General features: G+C 28.3%; 3 protein-coding genes across 4 annotated transcripts; 1 reads left to right on the forward strand and 2 right to left on the reverse strand.

Annotated features, from left to right (window-relative positions):
• Positions 1-2,415: 2,415 nt before the first annotated feature.
• Positions 2,416-5,051, forward strand: LOC101492898 (gibberellin 20 oxidase 2-like). Its single transcript, XM_004504059.3, has 3 exons — positions 2,416-2,973; positions 3,852-4,176; positions 4,631-5,051. Exons 1-3 carry the CDS (start codon positions 2,453-2,455, stop codon positions 4,901-4,903), a joined length of 1,119 nt encoding a protein of 372 aa, XP_004504116.1. The 5' UTR covers positions 2,416-2,452; the 3' UTR covers positions 4,904-5,051.
• Positions 5,052-6,238: 1,187 nt separating this feature from the next.
• Positions 6,239-7,095, reverse strand: LOC101512746 (nuclear transcription factor Y subunit B-7-like). Its single transcript, XM_004503862.4, has one exon. The coding sequence runs from the start codon at positions 7,093-7,095 to the stop codon at positions 6,424-6,426; it is 672 nt and encodes a 223-aa protein (XP_004503919.1). The 3' UTR covers positions 6,239-6,423.
• An 8,922-nt stretch (positions 7,096-16,017) lies between these two features.
• Positions 16,018-21,572, reverse strand: LOC101513072 (probable methyltransferase PMT26). 2 transcript variants are annotated; one of them, XM_004503863.4, is made up of 9 exons: positions 21,236-21,572; positions 19,363-20,456; positions 19,129-19,278; positions 18,263-18,533; positions 17,967-18,077; positions 17,703-17,877; positions 16,968-17,240; positions 16,668-16,862; positions 16,018-16,558 (listed from the first exon to the last, which is right to left on the reverse strand). In XM_004503863.4, exons 2-9 carry the CDS (start codon positions 20,416-20,418, stop codon positions 16,330-16,332), a joined length of 2,460 nt encoding a protein of 819 aa, XP_004503920.1. In that variant the 5' UTR covers positions 20,419-20,456; positions 21,236-21,572; the 3' UTR covers positions 16,018-16,329. The 2 variants fall into 2 exon arrangements, with proteins under 2 accessions (XP_004503920.1, XP_004503921.1); XM_004503864.4 differs by having other exon boundaries at positions 21,110-21,236.
• Positions 21,573-23,388: the final 1,816 nt, after the last annotated feature.

Consider the following 23,388-nt stretch of genomic DNA (forward strand, 5'->3'; position numbering starts at 1 on the left):
ATATAACTACTATGAAATATTTAAATATTTCTTATAATCTGGAAACAAAGTCATTTTTTACTTCTTTTTTTAAAATTACTATATTCTTTGAATTCTTCAAAGTCTCCATATACATTGAAGCTAAGACTTTTGCAAAGTAAAATTTTGTCTAAAAAGAGTGATAAAAATAATTTAGTTATATTATACTATAGAATAAATAACATATATAATATGGTTATGTTGACAATTGAAATTTATTTAAAGCATATAAAATAATCATGTACATGAATGAATAATAAACTAAAGTAAGTTATAAATAAAAAATTATTATAAATTTAGTCAACTATTTTTGTCATAAAATAAAAAATAAAAATAAAACATGAAACTTTTATCTTTATATCTTATATATAAAAATAGAAGTTAATTTTAAGCAACATTTTCTCTTGAATGGCATAATCAACTTAGTCATTGGATTTTGAAAATTTCACGAAAAGATAATTAGTTATTCAATTATTGTTTTAATAAATAAAAAATTTGAACATGAAAATAGTAGCACAAAAAAAAATGAATTTAACTATAAAAAATTAAAAATCATATTTTGAACATAATTTAGTGACTCAAAATAAATAAATAAAAAGTTATAATTATTGTTGTTTTGACAAATTCATATTATAAAAACCTTATAAAAAATAGCAATATACTATTCATTTAATTATTGCTTTTAATAAATTTTACTTTTAATAAAACAAATATATAGCAAGGTATCTACTTTTTTAAGTAAATCAATTGTCAATTTTAATAATGCTTTGAATTTACTTAATCTTTAACAAAAAAAACTCATTAGCCAGATGATTATTAAATTTATGGTTAAATTACATCTATGGTCATTTAACTTAATTTTAGTTAATATTTTAGTTATTTATCTTTTCTTTTTCTTTTTGATTTGATCTTTTATTTTAATTTTAAGTGACAATTTGATATTTTATGTTTTAAAATGTCAATAATGTTATCTTCTTTTTTTTACAAAAATTCAAAAAAATCATCAAATTTTTGAAACAAAACCCATAAAATTAATAATCATCTTCAATATAATGCAAATTTCATCAAATCCATAACTCAAGTATTCAAATAAACTCATATTTTCATCTCCAACAACATCAGATAAATAATGAAAATATGAGTTTATTTAAATATTTAAGTTATGAATTTTATTAAATTTGCATTTTATTGAAGACGATAATGAATTTTATGAGTTTTGTTTGAAAATTTTGATAATTTTCTTTGAGTTTTTGTAAAAAAAAAGGACAACATTGTTGACATTTTAAAACATAAAATATCAAATTGTCACTTAAAATTAAAATAAAAGATCAACTCAGAAAAGAAAAAAAAAAGATAAATAACTAGAACATTATCTGAAATTAAGTTAAGGGACCACATATCTAATTTATTCAATGCGGATCCTTAATTATTTTCCTATAATATTGGTAAAAAAATATTATAATTATAATAATTATTATTATTATTATTATTATTATTATTATAATATGTATATTGATTTTTTTATATATATAATTGATGATATCACCATTTTTATAAGATACAATAATGAATACTAATCACTATTAAATATCATCTATCTAGTAAAATCAACTGAAGTAACAATATTACAATTATAAATCTATGAATTATAAACCTGACTTATAGATTTCAATTCATTTCTAGTAGTTATTTTTACACAAATTCATTTTATAGTAGTTGTCACTATTACAAGTATTGACCTTTATCATTATAGAATGCAACATCTTATTAAAATATTTACTTATTACAAATTTAAAATGTATTCATTCCGGAAACCAACTAATACTTTTACATATATAAAAAAATAAATATGAATTAATTTTACAATATTGTGTTAATTTTTAAATATCTCCCGAAATTTTTAATTCACTCAGATAATAACATCAAATGTAATATTGATTAGATAGAAAAATGAAATTTAACATACTATTAAATATTACAATACATTGAATAGTAAAATAAGTATTATAAATAGTTTTTGAAATTTTAACATCTCTCTATATTAAATTCACTTGGGTAATTATATTAAATGTGATAATTATTATTAATTATAAAATATACAATATAACAAAATATCTGATTTCATTATACATGTATAATTGCTACTATTTAATTTAAATATTATATAAAATATATTTTTTAAATTTTCTTTAAACTATATAAACAACTATTATATAATGTAACTTTGGTTTTCCAATTCCTATATGATTCATTGAATTTTATATGGTTTTCTTATTCATTGAATTGAAGAAAAAATTTGTTAAAAAATTAGCATTAATTTCAATCCATTATTCCCTTTTTTTGGATACCTAAAACAATATTTATATATCTTGCTCTTGTGTAGTTGCTCTCATAACAAAAAATAAGCATTGGTTATTTGGAAATCTATATCCAAATGGCATCTATCACTACTACTATTTCGCACTTGGAAAGAGAAAATGAGGTTCCTAAAGTTTTTGACTTCAATTCACTTCAAGCTGAAGGAAAAGTTCCAAATGAATTTATTTGGTCATCTAAGGATTTGCTTGAAACTAGTAAAGAAGAGTTGAATGTACCCATCATTGACTTAGAACCCATATTCAAGGGTGACAATGTTGCCTTAGGTGCTGCTGCTGAAATTGTGAGGGAGACATGCATGAAGCATGGTTTTTTCCTAGTTACCAATCATAGGGTTGACCAAAATTTGATAAATGCTACTTATCAAGAATTTGTGTCCCTTTTCAAACTTCCTTTGGATAGGAAGCTTGGTGCTATAGGGATACCATGGGGTTACTCGGCTGCTCATGCATCTAGGTATTCTACCAATTTGCCATGGAAAGAGACATTTACTTTTCAATACAAACACTATGACCAATCTCCCACACAAATTGTTGACTTCTTCACTTCATCCTTTGGTGATGACCACCAACACGCTGGGTAAGAATCACTTTATTTTAATACATTTATTTTTCTACCAGACAACGTATCATGATTAAGAGTTAAATATGTCAGGTTGACTGAGAAAGACCTATGGTCTTATTTATTTATAAATACAATTGTTCATGCGGTTTTTTTAATTTAATTTCAGATAATATTTTAGTCATTTATTTTTATTTTTTTTGATTTGGTTCTTTATTTATTTTTATTACAAAAAATTCAAAAATATAAAGAATAAAAATATTAGTTTATTTGAATATTTTAGTTATAAATTTGCATTATATTGAGGATGATAATTAATTTTATGAATTTTATTTAAAAACTTTGATGATTTTTTTATGTAAAAAAAGGATGGATAACCTTGTTAACATTTTAAAACATAAAAGATCAAATTGTTTACTTAAAATTAAATAAATGACCAAATTAGAAGAAGTAAAAAAAAAGACTGAAGTGTTATCCGAAATTAAATAAAGGTATCACGTGAACAATTATGTCTTATTTATATTAGGCTCAAATTAGACTATACTTTTTGAACTTTTTTGAAATAATTAAGACTTTTTTTTAAATCATTTTGAGCTTATCAGACTAGTATATTTAATTAAATATAAATAAAAATTATTATTATATTAAATTGCATATTTTGTGTCAAATCATTAATTTGTTAACATTTTTTATAATTTAAACATATTAATCTACACTAATTTTTATAAATTTAAATATATTATTATAAAATAGAGTTTAAATAAATCACACATAATATTTAATTTTAAAAATTGTCATGTATAAAAATATGTGTTATTAAAATTTGGATTTTGCAATTGTAGCTTATAGGCACATTGTTGATGAACAATTTTCTTGACATGTTTAATTTTTGCTAGGTTGGTTTGTCAAAAGTATTGTGAAGCAATGAAGGAGTTATCTGGTGTTATTTTGGAGCTATTAGCGACTAGCTTGGGTGTGGATCGATTACATTATAAGAAGTTTTTTGAAGATGCAGAAACAATGATGAGGTGCAACTCTTACCCTCCTTGCAGTGAGGTCAACGCTGGTACCCTTGGCACTGGCCCTCATTGTGACCCAACCTCAGTCACCATTCTTTTTCAAGACCAAGTTGGTGGTTTAGAAGTTTTTGTTGATGACAAATGGCTTTCTGTTCGCCCTCAACCTAATACCTTTGTTATTAACATAGGTGACACTTTCAAGGTATATGTATACAATCTTTATTTAACACATATAGAGATTTAAGACGAATTTTTATTTGAGGTTCTTTAAAGTTAATAATAAGTATTTTTGTTAAATTATTAAAAAAATTATCAAAAATTATTTTTTAGACACTTTAAAATATAAAACTATTTATTAAATTAGTATAATTGATTTTTTATAATTTTTTTTAATTGATGATAAAGTCAATTGATTTAATATTTATTGAAATAATATTAATTTTAGATAAGATTTTATTAGTTTTAGTTTTGAAAATATAGAATATTTTTAATAAATGTTTTTTTTTGGAGGTCTTTATATAAAATAATTTTTTTTGGAGGTGTAAAACATGAGAAGTATTACATATTGAGAAAGGAAAATGATAATGATAATGATGCATATATATTATTTTTGTGGAACCAAAGTTGGTATTGATATTTTTTGTTGTTTAATTCAGGCATTGACTAATGGCTTATACAAGAGTTGTCTCCATAGGGTATTGACTAATAAGGAGAAGGATAGAAAGACTTTGGCTTTCTTTTTGTGTCCAAAAGGAGACAAAATAGTGAGAGCACCAGAAAATATATTGGGAAGAGAAGAGCCAAGGAATTATCCTGATTTCACATGGTCACAATTTTTTGAGTATACTCAAAGGAAGCATAGGGCTGATCCCAACACTCTTCCAGATTTTGTCTCATGGCTTCGCTCTTCCAACACATCCAGTGTCTAGTTACTTTGGACTTTGCATCATGAATAAGATTGCATTTTGTGGGTAATAAAGAGCTCAATAATACATATCCTCTTTTTTTATTACCCATGATTTATGTTTTTTTTTTAAAATAAAATCAGTTAAAGGATATTTAATTATTATATTTCAACAATAGTGTTTTTTATCCGTGAAATGTTTTAATTTTGTGTGGATACTTTTTTTTTTACATAATATGATGTGCGGATATTTTGTCAGTAATATATCATAAATTTTATAATAAAAGATTTGTTTGAGGAAAAACAAAGAAAATTATTTAATTATTTTAATTAAAAAATAATATTTTAATTTTGTATCATTTGATTCAACATAATTAATTAGATTAAATAAAATAAAAATTTACTTACTAAAAATATATATATTTGATAAATTAATTACATTCGAATATTTATTTTTTATTTTTTAGATAAGTAATTACATTAGAATATGATAAATAAGAAAGCATTTAAATATTAATTAAGGATAAATTGTTTTAATTTCTCTGAATATTTTTTCACCTTTTAAAAGTTAATTATATTTTGATGTTTGAAAATAATTATTGTTCTTTCCTCTTGTAAGTTTGAATCACAGTCTCCTTCCTTTTTCTTTTCCTTGAAAATAATTATACATTACGTTTTAGTCTATTTGAATTCATTTGGTTCCAACTATTTTATGAACAAAAACATGATTTTAAGGAAATATTTTTTAAAACATATTTTAATGTGTTTGTTTCAGCTTTTAAAAATAATCAAAATAAAAAATAGAATATTATTATAATGAAAAACTATTTAGAGTATCTTCTAAGAAATGATATAATTCTAATAAATTTAGTAATATATTAAATAATTTTAGGTTTATATAAAAATTTATAAATATGATTTATATTATATAAAATTTGAATTTAACCTAAGAAAAGAGCAGCAACCTAAGCTGGCTTGTCCACACCACAAGTGAGAATACTTCAATATTTAGGTTTAATCAATATTTAAAAATTCATAATCTTACAAACTATGAGTGAGATAATTTTTTCTCAACAATGTTTTCTTCCTTTATAGGCGTCTTGCCTCCTATCTTCTCTTATTTAAGAACGCATCTCTCCCTCCGTAACAATATATAAATAAAAAAGTATACGTATTGAACCAAATAAATATATATTTTTATTTATATTAATATTTTTTTTTATGATGACGCATGTAAAGCTCTCCCTCCTAAGACAATTGTTGTGATTTTAACTAAAGAGAGAATCCCATAATTTATCCATTTCACATTCAACAAATTCACTTGGTATAATAATTTGTGCAATCTATCATTTTCTTGTCTATATTACATGACAATTACAAACAAAAAACTTCAAGATAATTTTATTTTGAAAAGTGACATAAAACATTACATTGTATCTATAATTTTTCTTATCTGCATATCTATAAAATTACAAATATATTAATTTTTGTATAGGAAAAAGAAAAAGAAAGCCAAACGTAAAATAAAAACTAGCTTGGTCTTACTCATTCATACCAATGTCCTAATGAATCAATTTGGTCTTGTGGCCGTAATTGTTTTTGAATTGAATTTGGAGAAAAAGGTAATGGAAATGGTTGATCAGTGGTCACATAAGGAGGTTGAGACATAAGATTTGTTGAAGTATATACACTATTGTTGAAATGTTGATTATTTTCATCTTGGTTAAGGTAATGATGATGTTGATGTTGATGTTGATTTAGTAGCCTTTGTTCACAACGTTGTTGTTTTGGAACATTAACCTTTTCACCTTCAATATCTCTATATTTTTGAAGGTAACATTTTAATGGGTCAACATAATCTTCAAAGCCTAAAGTTGTAATAGCCCATATGACATCATCACCATTTATTGTTTTTCTTTTTTCTCTTTGGCATTTATCGGATGCTTCTCCCGTGACAAAACTTATGAACTCCGACACACATTCTTGAACTGTCTCTTTTGCTTCTTTTGAGATTTTTCCATTTGGTGGAATCACTTTTTTCATTATTCTACCTACGTTGGCTATAGGGAGAAAACGGTCTTGTTCTTTATTGCTATTATGATTATGATGATCATGATGATTATTGTTGTTGTTGTTAATTGTTTTTAAACAAGGGCTTTCGGGACTTCCTTTGTTGAATCCATTTGGTAAACTACTATTATGACTCTCATCATCCATTGCACTTGTGGATATTGGAACTAATTAAATCAACTTTTAGATGTCACATTTACCTTACATTATTACATTTACATTACATATTGTATAGATAGATAAACTAAAAGTGAGGCATAAAAATAGGCAAGTGAGTAGGGTTAGGACAAGTAAATGTTGAAAAAGATAAATTAGGCATATCCCTCGGACTCGCTCTATATGTAACTAACTACTAGGACCTAATCCAACTTAGATAACACTATTATTGACAATACAAATACCTTTTCTTGACCCATTGACACACTTAATAAACTTTTTAGTCTATTATTTTATTACATTCTTTGTTTTAGTCTTTCGATTTTTATGGAAATCTAATAATTTGAATCCCGTTCTCCTTAACCATAAAAAAGAATTATCACCCACAAAAAAATGCTCAATTAGATAGCAATCCTTATAGGCATTGAAATTGAGCTTTCCATAAAGCAAAGTTCCGATATCCATTAATATAATATTGCACACGAAGTCTTTAAGTTTTTGTCCAATTAATAAATATCGACATTGTTATGTTGGACGTCTTATTCCAAATTCAAACTTAAGACTTCGTGTGAGTTAATCATGGTGGAGTTTATTCAGTAGCAATCTCTGTATTCTTTAAATTTATTTTAATCCTTATGATGTTGTTTAAAAAGAAAAGGACGGAAGTAAATAATTTAGACTTAAATAAGACTAGAATATGCTTATACAATAAAATTTAAATAAAGTATATATAATTTTACTGATTCAATTATTCAAACATAACTATATATCCATTCCTTTTATTGTTTACGTCAAATTATACATATAAAATAATAAATAAATCAATGTTTTATTTTTTTTATATATTCTAAATATATATATGATGTTAACTCAATGAAATGTTGAATAATTTGAACTAATTTAATATGATTAAAATTTTAATGTTTTATAAAATAAAAAAATTAATCTTATTGCAAATTTTGTAATAAATTTACAACACATAGATTGAGATAAGTATTGACATATTTATAGCATTAATAATATATAAAGTCTTAATTACACATTTGATCTTTAATTTTGGTTATGTGCAATTTCAACCACTTAAGTTTTTCTTAGACAATTTTATTTTTATTTTTTTAAATAGAGCAAATATAGTTATTCACCTAAAACCTTTTTAAGTTATAGATTTCTATTAGAATATTTGGGGTTTAATGATAAGTTTGAGATCTACACTATTTTTAAAAGTTAAAACTTAACAAAATATTTGAGAAATTTAAACCATCGTAGGATATGTGGTTATGACTTAAAGAGGAAAAGTTTGAATTTTTTATTTTGATGTTAAGTTTGATATTTAAACGAGCCTAAAAAAGGTATGATATTTAAACGGTTGACTTTTGAGTAAAAGATTTTTTGAAATAATTTAATCAATTCAATTTTTTAAGTTAAAAATAGACTATAAGAATTTGATATTTTTAAGAGTAAACCACCAATTTGTTTTTTGAAATTATAGGGGACGAACATTTATTTCTTAAAAATTTGGATATGGGTATATAATACACTGAAATTGAATGCCGTCAAACAATATAGTATTTCCGTTATATTAATAAGATTGACGTGTATGTTAACTATTTACGTAACGAGTTCAACCGTTAGATTCATTGTCATGTAAGATATGGACTAATTTGCATGATTTTGGGAATACAATAGGCTCATTTGTCCGATTTGAAAACAAAATTGAAACTCATTTTAAAAAAAAAACTGAAACTATGTCATTATTGCAATTGTAAAATGTCTATCTATATAATTCATTTTTGTTATTCTTCCATGATTTCATATCTTCTTCTTTCAAAAACTTTCGTTTATATAATTCATTATTCTTCCTCTTTTACGGTGTTCAAATCATAGAAAATGAAATAATAAAAAACCATTTATTCTTCTTCCTCCATGGGTAAGCTTGAATATGATGATTCTCATATGTCATTGTGAAACAAATGTTGTTGTTAGAGTTGTTGCAGTTAAAAATAACTTTGGAAGAGAATTTTTCATGCCCTTTGTCCAATTTCTCTAACTTTTTTGGATGATTATATGAGTTGATGAGGCTTAAGAACTAGGTTTAGGGGATAAAATTAGAGAAATTGGAGAAATCAATTAGCAAACTTTGACATAGCAATAGAAAAAATGGGAGAGAAAATTGGAGGAAAATAGAAAACGAAAATGGAGAAATTATTTTTAGCAAGTGAATGGTGGTGTAGGTTTCTTGATATTGGTGGTGCATTCATAAATTATGGTGTAGGTCTACTGATGGATGATGGTTAATTCGTGAATTGTGGTGTAAGTCTCTAATGGGTGATCTATACAAAACCCATTACAATATATAATTGGTCATCTAAGTCTATTTGTTTTAATATACAAAAATTAGAATCAATATATACAAATCAATCCCTCAAAATTCTCCACTTAGTAGCAATTTGATCCTTACATTTATGGGTGGTAATAAGTCAGGTCGAGTGACAGGGACCTATAGCATAGTCTATGTTAGGTCCAAGACAAACTTTTCTTTTCAAAAAACAAGGTCAAGACTTATAAAAATAAAAAAAATAAAAACTATTTTGTTAAAAATATCAGGCTACAGGTCACATAATAAGTCTTTTAGGTCTATCAGATTGGCCTATTTAAATAATATAAATAATATATTTTTTACTACTATAATTCTTATATCAAATTTTGATATTCTTGTTAAATATTCATCTTTCAGTAATTTACGCATATTAATCTTTTTTAGCTTTTTTAACATATATAAATGTACTATTATAAAATAGAATTGAAGTATGATGTGTATAAAGTCATATTCTTCAAAATGTCATATTAAATATCAAAATAGAATTTAATTTTATTGACATATTAACTCGTTAATCTAAAAATATGTTTGATTACTCATTCAAAAATATTAAAATGAAATAGACTTTTAAGTATGCTAAGAGGTCATACCAGACTTTTATCAAGGTCAAACTTAAGCCTAAAAAGTAAGCTTACCACGGACCACAAGCTAGGCTTAGACTTAGAACTTTTTTATAGGGCATACTCAGGTCTTGCAAAGTCTAGCTTGGCTCAACCTATGTATTCTCACCCATACTTACAATTATATTAAAAATTGTAATACAATCTTTGAGTTATCATTCCTTTTTTTGTAGTTCCTAATGCATCTCCTTGAACATGTACCTCTTGAGAGAACACTTGATCTTCATGAATGAATCCACAGTGTGAAAGTGGTATTTTCGTTTGGCTTTATCCCTCTTGTGTCTCAGTTTGGGGGAGAAAATTAGAGAAATTAGTGAGCAAGTTTTAATATAACAGTAGAAAAAATAAGAGAGAAAATTGAGGGGAAAAGGGAAACAAAAATGCTAAATAGCACATGCGGTCCCTTAACTTAATTTTAGTTAACGTTTTAGTTCTTTATCTTTTTTTTTTCTTCCCAATTTGGTCTTTTATTTTAATTTTAAGTGATAATTTGATCTTTTATGTTTTAAAATGTCAACAATGTTATCCTTTTTTCTTTTTCTTTTTTACAAAAATTCAAAAAATTTATCAAAATTTTTAAATAAAACCCATAAAATTAATTATCATCTTAAATATAATGCAAATTTCATCAAATTTATAACTTAAATCTTTAAATAAACTCATACTTTCATTCTTTATTTGATGAATTTGATGTTATTGGAGATAAAAATATGAGTTTATTTGAATATTTGAGTTAGGCATTTGATGAAATTTTGCATTATATTGATGATGATAATTAATTTTATGGGCTTTGTTTGCAAATTTTGATGAATTTTTTGAATTGTTGTAAAAAAAAAAGAATAACATTTAAAATAAAAGAACAAATTGTCACTTAAAATTAAAATAAAAGATCAAATCAGAAATATATATATATAAATGACAAACGTTAACTGAAATTAAGTTAAGGGATCACATGTGCTATTTAGCGAAACAAAAATAGAGAAATTGCCTTTAACAAATGAAAAAAAAAAAAAAAGTCTCTTATACAATTATTTTTAGTAACAACAACTCTAAATGTTGAGGTAACTACTTAAGTATCTACTCAATAATGAAAGAATCTCAAAAAAAAAAAAAAATCATATATCAATCATCCTCTTCAATTATTATTATATCTTCAAGATAGCATGTTCAAACCATTTAGGCACGTGTTTCTAGTTTTTTACTGTGGCATTTTAAAAGCTCTCTATAGTTTATATTAACTTTTTAGCTTGTTTCTAAACTTTTGGTCGAAATTGAATTTTAATTTTATTATTTGCATATTGACCCCTGCTCGCTCTATAGGCCATAACTTGAGCTCTGGATATCTGATTGACACACGCAAGTAGGCGTTAGAAATCTAAAAATAAGAGCCACAACTTTTGTGCTGGAATAAAAGTCCAATGCTGAACTTTACTGTGTTTAAATTGCAGTTTTCGTTATCTAAGTTTTTGTACTAATTTTAAGTAGTGGGCCACTTGTTTTACAAGCCCATAAACTGAGTGCAACATATTCAGTGTTTTCTTATATTTGAGAGAGGCTATTTTCGGATTGAGAAAGAGATAGAAAAACATATTTCTTTATTTATTTCATGGAAGGCTAATTTTCTCTAAGATTGATCCATTGTTCCTTGAGATTTATGTTATAATGTTAATTTCTCATTAAGATTCTATTTCTCTTTATTCAATTTTATTGTTATTATAATTACTTAATTCGAATTTCAATAGAATTGATTAGATTCATTTGACAGAATTCGATTTCGATTTCTATAATTGAATTATAATTTTGCGATGCTTGATCATTAATTGTAATACATCGATGATTGTGATGCTTAATCAAGTCAAAGAAACCGAATTCACATAGGGTTAATTACGCTTGTTTGATCAACTCTATAGTCAAATAGGAATATAATCATGAATTAGAAATTAAACTCGTTATAGAATATGTGATAGGTCTGAAACTCGAATAAGAGGATTAATCGTTTTGCTAATATGTTCAAAGAAAAATCTATAAAAAAAACCATTTTTAATTTCAACTTTTAATTTTGTTGATATTATTATATCAAAAGTTCTTTCGAAACGACTTGAGTTATTACCTCTATCTACATTTTATTACTTGTATTTGATTGGTGTACGACAGCGTACCATAACGTCTTCATGAAAAAGGTGATCAAATACATTCATATAATAATCAATGATCATACCATGTTATAAATCAAAGCAAATCATGTCTTAACTAAATTCGAAAAACGAAGCTCATTCTTGTTTATTAAAAAACAATAGTCTGAAAAACAAAGATCATTCTAGTATACTAAAAACAAAATTATAGAAAAACAAAGATCATTATGGTTTATTAAAAAATAGCAATGTGAAAAACGAAGATCATTTTGGTTTATTCAAAATAGAATTCTGGAAAAACGAAGATCATTCTGGTTTATTAAAAAACAGAAGTATGGAAAAACAAAGATCATTATAGTTCATTATCAAGATCATTCTGGTTATTTCATTTATAGGCATAAGTAACATGAATCATTTTTCATAGTCTAAACCTTATAATAAACACATGTCAAGACTACTCAAAACAATATTCAAGCCCAAAAAGTCTAGCTAAAGACCCAAAAAAGCAAACAACATCAAGATCATTATGGTTTATTAAAAACAGAAGTCTAAAAAAACGAAGATCATTTTGGTTATTTCATTTATAAGCAGAAGTAACATGAAAAATTTTCCATTGTCTAAACCTTAACATAAACATGTGTCAAGGCTACTCAAAACAATACTCAAGCCCAAAAAGTCTAGCTAAAGACCCAAAAAAGCAAACAACATCAAGATCAATCTTTAGATTGATAAGCTATGAGCAAGGACAACTAGGACAACAAGGACACTGTTGTTGCACCTTTTTATAGAAAATACATCATGCTTTTGAGACAAAAGACTAACACTAGACAACTACTAAATCACTCACCATGTTTTCCATACAACACAAAACCAAGAACGCTTTGGTTTTACAAAAGGGCATTCTAGTTATTCTATTTTAAAAACATAATTAAATAAGATCATGTTTCATATTTTAAACCACAATTTAAAGAGTATCAAGACTGCTCAAATCAATGGTGAAGCCCAGAACTTGAGTTGAACGCCCAATAGAGAAAATAACCTCAAGATTGATCTTCAAATTGATGAGTTGTGAGCAATGACGCAAGTACATTATACTTACAATATTATGCATAAAGCTCTGCATAATTCTGATTTAAAACAGTATCAACTGACATTTCACAATCCATTCACTCACTCATTCACGTTTTGCATCAAACTAAAAAGCAAAAATGTTCCTCGTTTGTCAAGAATATTCTGGACAACAATATAAACACATGTTTAATTGCTTTAAAATATATTTGACACTTAGGAAATGTGTCCAACGACTATATTCAGTTTAAATTGAATATTCAAAGCCTTTTATAATCTATAAATTTAAGATCAATTGAAAGATAAAGACAAAAATTCAATTTACAAATCTATCAACACTTATTCAAGTAATAACAAGGTAAAAGCTCTTTAAGCAAACTCCGGCTCTCTTCACTATATTTGTGGATCATTATCTACTGAATTTGTCTTTATTTATCTCAAACAAGTGTTGAGAAATTTCAAGATCTCAAACACTTTTTTCATACACATCATTTGTAACCCAAGTCTACCTTTTATGTTAGATGAATATGTTTGTAAAAATATTTTCAAGGCTGAAAAGTGATTGTAAAAATCATTTATAGGTTAAAAGGTAAAGATTGTAATTGATCAAGGTGTGATAAAGAGAAAATGTGTGAATGAGAACATCCTGATTCTGAAGTACATAGTGAAAATCTCACAGTTGTGAGGATTAGATTAGCCCGAGTTGAATGAACCAATTTACTTTTTGTTTGTGATCTTTCTATCTCTTATCTTTAACTATTTACACACAAAAATCACATTTTATTATAAACTGGTTTGTTTTATTTACTTCTAACACATTCAAAACATTTTGAACATTCTATTTTAACCATAATTGATCTTGAGTTAATTTAAATTAAGCACAAGAATCAAAATTTTAAAAGGGTCACAATTCAAACCCCTTATTTCTTGTGATTGACATTGCTACTTCACTAACAACAATTTTTTTTTCACAATGACATTTGAGAATCACATGATTCAAGCTTTCACCTATAGAGAGAGAAGAGTAAATGATTTTCTATTATTTTATTTTCTATGATTTAAAAACTATGAAATAGGAAGAAAGATGAATTATATAAATGAAGTTTTTTGGAACAATAAGATATGAAATAATGGAAGAAGAACAATAATAAATTATATAGATGAACATGTTACTGTTGCAATGATGATAAAGTTTCAATATTTAAACAAAAAAAAATGAATTTCAATTTTATTTTTAAAATCGAGCAATTTGACCCCTCATATTTTTAAAATTTGACAAATTAACTTACATCAGTTGACTAACGGCTTGGCTCGTCAATGTCATATAAGAAGTTGACATCTACATCAACCTCATCAAAGAAACAAATTATTGGATGAACTATATTATTTGATGTCTTGTAATTTTAAGGTGTTATTTATCTGTTTTTAAATTTTAGGGGGTAACATTCGACTTCTTCAATTTCAACGGTCAATTTGATGCAAAAAGATCAACACTCTCTAGGGTGCATGGGCGGTGTAGTCAGGGCCACATTTGTTGTCTGTTAGATCAAAGCAGTCCACATAATATCATGTTAGACCACCAACATCGTATACATTTTCTATTTCCCTCATACGCTCTCAACCAAAATTGCCACCAGGTTCCTCCACCCTTGGCGTTCGCCGCCGGCCACCGAGGCAAACAAAATTCTTGAGAAACAATGAAAAATAATGAAAATTTACAAATAAACACAATAGGCAAGAACAAGACAACTTTAACCAAGAACAAACACAAAAAAACAAATATTTCAACAATCAAATAATGTATCTTTTGCCTCAAGGCTCTTCTCCCCACTCTGCTTCATCCATGCCAGCTTCCGTCGTCGATGAGTTTGCAAGTTGGGAATGTGAATCTACGAGCTTGGTACCTTATGATTGAAGGGCGAGGGAGTTTAGATGGGTTGGATTGCAATGAGCATAGTGTCGATCCATCTAATTCGGATTTACGATGCTCCGATCGGATCCAGGTAGGCGTAAGAACGGTGGAAGTCAAGGCAGAGAAGAAGAACAGGAACAATGGGAAACCGACAGGCGACAGTGAATGACGGACAAAGAGTTTTGGAAAATGAGAGAGGAAAAAAGATCTAGGGCATTCTTGACTATAGTAACATATTATAGGATATTTGACTCGCTGGTGCAATACCTGACTCGCTGGGGCACCCTAGCCAAAGCCTATATTTATTGTGGTGTAGATAGTAATGAGGTTTGAAGTTTGAACCAGTGATTTGAGATAGTATCCACATCTTTCACCAATATTGATTGCATGATACTGAGTATGGTTGATGTTCTGAAAATTGAACTGAACAGTTTAACGATATAAACCAAATTGGAACTGTGTTATTTGAGTGATTTGATCGCAATTCTGTAATCAATATTGAGAAGCATCAATTTAGTTGAGCATAGACGAACATGAACTCTCCAGCCCTCTACTTTTTTTCATAAAGAATAAGAAAACAAATAAACAATGCTATCCTTTTTTCAAATAATTTTTTTTTAGAGATAACTAGTATTAGCAAGCATTTAACTACCAGTATTTGACATTTAAATCAATTATATAATATTCAACCGACAAAAGCCGGTATTGTTAAATTTGACATCATATCCCGAATTTAAATCTAAAACTCGCAGTTGTGAGCTTCTGGTAGTAATTATATCATCATCTATAGACAAAAAAAAAAACTAATACCAATATTTGGTGGATATCTCATTTCACTATAGCTTTCAAGAATCTCAACTATGAAGTATCCAAGGCCTCTACAATGGCAAGAATGTGATCAGAATTCCTTAACTATGGCACCATGTTACAGCAAAAGAAACAAACCTCCAAACAGAGGAGATCAAAATAAATTACCAAAGGAAAAAATAAAGAAGAAAAAAATAAATGCCTAACTTAACAATACACGAATAATGGTGGAAACACACTTACACAAGAATTTTGAGCACCCAAAACCCAAAAATCACCTAACTCTTGTTGGCATCTCATCAATATGCTTTAACCAATAGCATAGTCTACTGTCTCCGATTCTTTAGGCCGCCACATGGACTTCTGGACACATAAAAATCCCTCCGTATCTTTAGAGTAAGTCATGCGAACCTCCCACTGCATAGACTTCGCCAAGCTCTCAAGCTCGTTGATGATCTCAGAAGTATCCCGGACAATAAGCTTTCCCTCAGGCCTGAGAATCCTATCAACCTCGGCCACTACAGCTTCGAACTTGCACCTGCATGACCAATAAGCATTTCAAAATGAGACAAATATAGAGATTGTTTCTTATTTGAAAACCAAGGTTTTGCTGGTAATGAAGGAGAAATTAAATGGGCATTAAGCACCTTTTCTTAAGCTTTGAAAACAGATGATCTGCATGAAGTAGATCATAGGACCTGGGATATGTGCTAAATGATTCACACCAATCATGATATATGCCAAACAGACCCCGTTCGTAAATAATAGGAAGTGTGTCTGGTGAGTCTACTGGAACCACATTCATCACCCAAATATTCAAATCCTTCAAAGCTGCTGCAAACCTGGAATTCAAAAAACAGACAAAGGTGTCAGACAGAGGTGGCAATAATCAGCATGTCAATATAACTAACTCAAAGTAACATTGGAAAGAAAGGAATTGTGCTCACCCTCCATAGACTGATCTCATGTCCATGACATTGCGCACATTGGACCACTGAATGCCCAACCCATTTAGATAAGACTTGGACACTACACGTTTCCAGTGTTCATAATCAGCAGTAAAATCTTCTGGAGCAGGCTTTCCATAAACTCCAACATCAGAATTTGATAACCAGAAAGGTGTTTTGGTCAGTCTTGTTGGCCACTGCTCTGGCCATTGTGACCCACGTTCTGTTGAACTCACTGGTGCTTTGTGTATGCAAGTTTGCAATGGAATGTTCCTGCGACAAAAGAGGCAGCAGTCACATGTTACACCTATTTTGCATGTCTAATGTAAAACATTATTACAAAGGGACACACCATATATGTGGATCCTGTTGAGATATGGCTTAGATTATGGAGATTTGTAGGATATATGATTTGTATTTATTACAGACAATACCAATGCAGCAAAAGTGGTCTAAAAAGATGTATTAGAATCTCAGTGTCCCATCCTACAATACTATACAGGTTTTCTTGTAATGAAAACACTGTTCCTTGGTAACAAGAATCGAATTATATTGAAAGGACCCATATAAGGCTTGATTTGTAGTGGTTGTTTTTTTATATGCTTCATATGTAAATTCCTTAGGAAAACATTGATTAAAACATATCAATGATTAACAAGATCAAAACTCCTTTTTTTCTTTCTGTTTTTGTTTTTAATTTGAAACATTCTTATGACTCAGTTAACGAAGAAATACCATGCAGCATTAGGATCATCTGAGTCTGGACATATAGAAGGTTGATTCTCGGATCGTTGCTCATAACACTCATTAGAAGCTGGCTTCTTGTATACAGCTATACCAACTCCATTGAGTTTATCCTTGGTGATAGACACAACTTCCCAGCATAATGCTTTTGTTAGTGCTTTCATTGCTGTGAATGAAAAAAAAAATGTCAAACTTAATATACCAAAATTGAAACACTTAAACGAAACACAAAATAGTGTATAATCAATCATCTACCATTCCATATTTCGACATCTTCGGGAAGCTTCTGATAAATTGGAGTAGCAGACCATACAAACAAACCACCTGGTCGCAATACTCTATTCAGCTCCAAGAGAAGTTTGCCACCTACACTTGCACAAATAGTGAGCTTCTACAATAAAAGACAGTTTATATACATGGATTATACACAATCTAAATGTCCATATGATGCAGGAGAAACACCAAAATGCTGCTTAAAAATTCAAAGCTTGTATGACCAAAAATTCATTTTAATCACCACTAAAAAAGTTAGGTTATTGACATTGAAATACCTTCTATATGCCATGGAACTCTACAGCGTGCACAATGGACTGCATCAAATACTCTTGCAGGGAAGGGAAGCCTCTTTGTGCCCATCACAGCAGATATAGCAGGAATTCCCCTTTCAAGTGCAAATTGTACCTGAGCTTCATGTTCATCTTTTGGTGCAAATGACATTGCAAGTACATCTCTTTCGAAGAGAAAGCCACCAAAACTGGCAACACCACATCCAACATCTAATATCACACGGGTTTGTTTGCCCCAAGCAAGATCCGGTACAGACTGCATCGTCAAAGTTTATTATAGTTAAGTAAAAAATGCTCAGCAACCTCAAGAAAATATATTATGTATATGCAATTCTGGATAGCAATTCTAGGATGAAAACATAAAAAGTTATCATTACTATGTCCTCAAACAACCTAATTGAAATTAATTTTTAGAAGTTGAAATGAAGATCCGTGTATCTGCTAAATTTTGGTCATCTCCTAGTGCACCATAAACATATAGTTCCTGACTACCTAATTTTCTCTATATAGGCATAAGAAAAATATCATTGACACTTGTAGTATATATAGTAATTAGGTTCTAATATTATGTTTCCATTTTGAATTGTTTAAATTTGAGTTGGAAGTAGACTGATAAAGAAATATACGAAGAAATGTGTTTTGAGATTATTAGATAAGAAATTTGCTCTAGTGGAGATCTAACAAAGCAGTATTTGTTATCCATACTAACAGTACATGTAATGTAATATGGATTTATTTATGGAACATAGAACAAAAGGTTATCCAGATCTATATCTATAAACTCCACAGTAAAAGCAACTAATCACAGACAATCAACCTTGATAGTTGACAATAAATTAAAATATATCTACCTGTTGTATAGTGTCAATATAATGAAGCGCACCATGTTTGAATTGGGTTCCACCACCGGGAAAAGTAAGGTACTCGCCTGTAACTTTAACCCAATTCTGATGCCCCTTATATTCAGCGAGCTTAGTGTGTGGAACATTGGAATACCATATCTGAAGGGAAAAAAATTATATTTTAAAAATTAATAAACTGTTAAATCAAGAATGAAAATTGACAAGCGTTTTAGTTATTTTTACCTTCTCTCTGCTTTTGGGCCACTCAATTGGGCGTTTATATCCTTCAGGAAGAGGGACGAGGCAGGTAGGAGGATCTTGAGGACATTGCCTTTCTCTGTGTTCATAGTGTTTAGTACTTGGAAGGTTCCGAATTGCCTTCAAGTTGTCAAGGCATGGAATGTAGTCAGGGCCAGCAGTGACATTGCAGACTTTCCAATTGAACCCGGTAGATTGCTCTGGGGTTTTTTGAGTCTCCTTTTCATTCTTTGACTCTGCTGCCTGGGTTGAAAAAGAACCAGTTTGTGTCGTAGTTTCATTCAGAAGCTCTGTCTGGCCAACAGAAGGGAATACCTCATTAGAGCCCTGGTTGTTGGTATTTTCATCTGTTTTCTTCTCATTAGAGCTTTCATCAGACTCTTGGTTACCACTTTGATCTACCTTTTCTTCTGTCTTATTATCTGTTGTTTCACTCGAGTCATCGGTTTTCTTTTCACTTTCGTCTGAACCAGATGAATTCCGCTTTTCATCTGAATCAGATTGTTCATTATCATTTGATTCATATTTTTTCTCACTCTCATTGGAATCTGATTTCTTATCACTCTCATCAGAATCAGATTTCTGGTTGTCCAAATTAGAATCAGATTTGGCATTGCTCTCATCAGAATCGGATTTCTTCTCGCCCTCATTTGAACCAATATTTTCCATCTTGGTATCTTCAGGAGACTTCTCGTCTGACTTTTCATCCAATTTTTCTTCCTGTTTGTCAGCATTGTTCTCAGATGTGACACTAGTACCCTCCTTGGTTGCATCGTCAGACAAATCTCCTTGCTTGTCTTCAAACTGCCGAGCATTGGTATTAGTGGTGTCAGTTGCCTGTTCCACCACCTCGCTCGATTCTTTCACCTCACTCTTAGTCTCCTGGGACTCATCTACATTTTGCACAGGAACTACAGAGGACGATGTCATCATCCAAAGCCCAACCAAGCATAGAGCCACAAACACAACAATAGTCACTGTTGAACAGTAACTCGATGGAGATCGTTTATTATCTATTCTAGTATATTTCGCTTGAGCCATGTTGGCAGAGGGTGGAACGTTTCACGGATAATTTAAACCTGATCAATATACAAACAACAATTAAACACCATCCACCAAATACATGACATAAATTACAAAATCACAGATGCATCAAATCTGCTAGTGCAATGACTAGTTAATAAAATCAAATGCAGAATACTGAAGAATCTCGGACGATCTATTACTACAATCAAATAAAACACGGAGGATTCACCATTTATACTATTTTCTTTTAACCCTCCGGTTTATTAACAGCTTGAGCTCAATCATTTGATTATCATACAGATATATGATGATCGATTTTTGAATTCTCTTATTTTCATTAATTCATAACATTTACCAAGTTATAAGATTGTTAATTAAAAAAACACATAGACACTTCTTAATAATTATGATGTCTCTGTCGTAACATGAAAACGTCGCATTAATAAAGAAAACTACCAGATCTAATAGACTCTAGTAAATCAAAAAAAAAAAAAAATATATATATATATATATATATGTGTGTGTGTGTGTGTGTGTGTGTGTGTGAGAAAGTTTTTATTTCCGCATGAAATGACCGAACAATCAGTGAAATTGAACAACAAAGACTCATTACCGCCAAATAAGGAACCGCAACAAATTTGAACAGATTCAACAATTGAAAAAAGGAAGAAAATCCAAGTTCAACGATGAATCAACAAACACTTACGTAGATCCACACCGCTAGCATGAGAGAAATTCAAAGAAAGAAAGAAACGGAAAAGAGAAATTCGTAGAATGAAAAAGCACGAGAAAAGCGAGAATTGAGTGAAGAGAAAAGATTGATTGCACGTACCAATATCTATTTGAAAAGAATGAGATCTGAGAGGGAGTTGTTATCTCTGCATTGTGATTGCGTATGAGGAAAGAAGGGAGAAAGAAAAGGAAGGGAAAGAAATAAAACGTTGCTGTATTTGGAGCGTGAAGGGAGGAAGAGTTAAAGGTATTTATTTATATATGGAAAGAAAATGTTGATGGTGATTTTGGGTGGGGTAAGAGTTGGAGATTGTTGATAAAAAGGAATAATATAAAATATTAAAATGAATGTGATGGGAAAGGGAAAGAAATGGAAGGGAGTGATGAGAGAGAAATTAAAGAATGAGAAAGGAAAAAAGAGAGACTAGGAGAGGGTGAGGGACGCATAAAATCCGTGAAACCGCTGTGAATAAAGCATGTGCGGGTCGCTAACCTTGCATTTATTTCGCTCGCCTCTTTCTCACATGAAAGAATATCTGTGAACAAAATTAACAAGGGATGACCCACCTCTCTTCTTCAATTTGTTCTATACTTATCCAACATTATCCTTTTTTTTTTCTTTTTCTTTCTTTCAGTTATTGTAGAACCTAGTATTGTACCATTAATAGTATAATTTTTTTTTACATAACCGACATATTATAATTAATCATTGGATTTAACAATTACAGTTGATTGAAGAAAACAAAATACCATGTTAATGGAAATAATGATTTGAGTTTAATTTTCATACATTAATAATATAAACCTTTTTTTATATTGTCAACACATTATGATTAATTATGTATGTAATTTTAAAAATTATTATAATATAAATCAAACATATTCAATTATGATTATGTGTATATAAATTAAATTTTAATGACTTTTATCTAAACCAATTAATGAAATGAAAAAAAACAGTTTATTTTATTTGTACAACAAAATAAAAATAATAGTAAATTTAAAAATTAATTTAGTTATTGATCACAATCAACTTTACATTAATATCTAACAAAAATCTATTATTAAATTATTTTATTATTAGTTTATATCTATTAAACTTTTTAACTATTATAGTTAATTTTTTTGCTAAAGAAGTGGTCCTAAATTTTAAATATTTTGTTGTTTTCCTTTTAAGTGTGTTTGGAAAAATGTGTCCCTAAATTAATTTAAGTTTGACCAAAAATCAAGTAAAGTAGTAGATGAAAAAAGAACTAAAGTAAAATTCGACTATAAATTCTTCTTTTGTTATTGAATGGATTGTGTAACAATTGAGTTAATCTTTTTTGTTATTAAACGAATTTTGTAATAATTGAGTTAATCTCTTGAATGTATATTTCAATTTCACAAATTTATTAATTATTGACCTTGGTAAAGGAGGGATCAAAAAAATTTATAGTTAAAAAACTAAATAAATAAAAAAACTCCAAAACTTAATTTCTAAATTTTGTGTGTTTATTAGGGCCTATTTTTTAAAAAAATTATAAAATGAATTTCAATAATTTTTTCTCAAAATTTTCTGAATAAAAAGTGTCAATTTTTTTCGATAGAAAATAATTTTTAATTTAAAAAAATTGATTTTTTTTCAAGAAAAACGATATTTTGAGATTTTTTTAAGAAAAATCTCAATTAACAAAATATTTGACCCATGATCTTCTCATTTAAGCCTATAAAAATTTTAAAAAAATTATTTTAATAATATTAAAAATTTAATAAAAAAATCATTTTAAAAGAAATATTAGACTTTTATTGAAAGTTTGTGTTTTGCATTGACCACTTGCGCTCAATATCACAACTATTTTTTTTTTCAAATATTTGCACATGTTTAGAGATATACTTGTGATTAAGAAATATTATTTTCAGTGATAGTCAACTGGAATTTCTATTTGTCAGCGCATACCTTAATTTTCAAAAGAGACTTATAAAAGGAAGGTTAATTAATGTGTATTAAAATAATATATAATTGAGTTTTACACCAATAGTGCTTAATATTTAAATCCAAAAAGTAATTAATTTTTCATTAAAAAAGTGTAACTACTTAAAATAAATATTGCTAAATTTCTATACATTCCAATATAGTATAGAAGTTTGTTATATCTATTTAGATCATTTCATGTAATTTTTAGAGTATTTGTTTTGTGATTACATTTATAAACATTCCTAGTAATAGACCCGGTATAGGATCTAAAACGTGGCACCCACCACCATTTTTGT

Source organism: Cicer arietinum, chromosome 6, assembly GCF_000331145.2.
Source record: "Cicer arietinum cultivar CDC Frontier isolate Library 1 chromosome 6, Cicar.CDCFrontier_v2.0, whole genome shotgun sequence".
Taxonomy (NCBI): Eukaryota; Viridiplantae; Streptophyta; class Magnoliopsida; order Fabales; family Fabaceae; genus Cicer; species Cicer arietinum.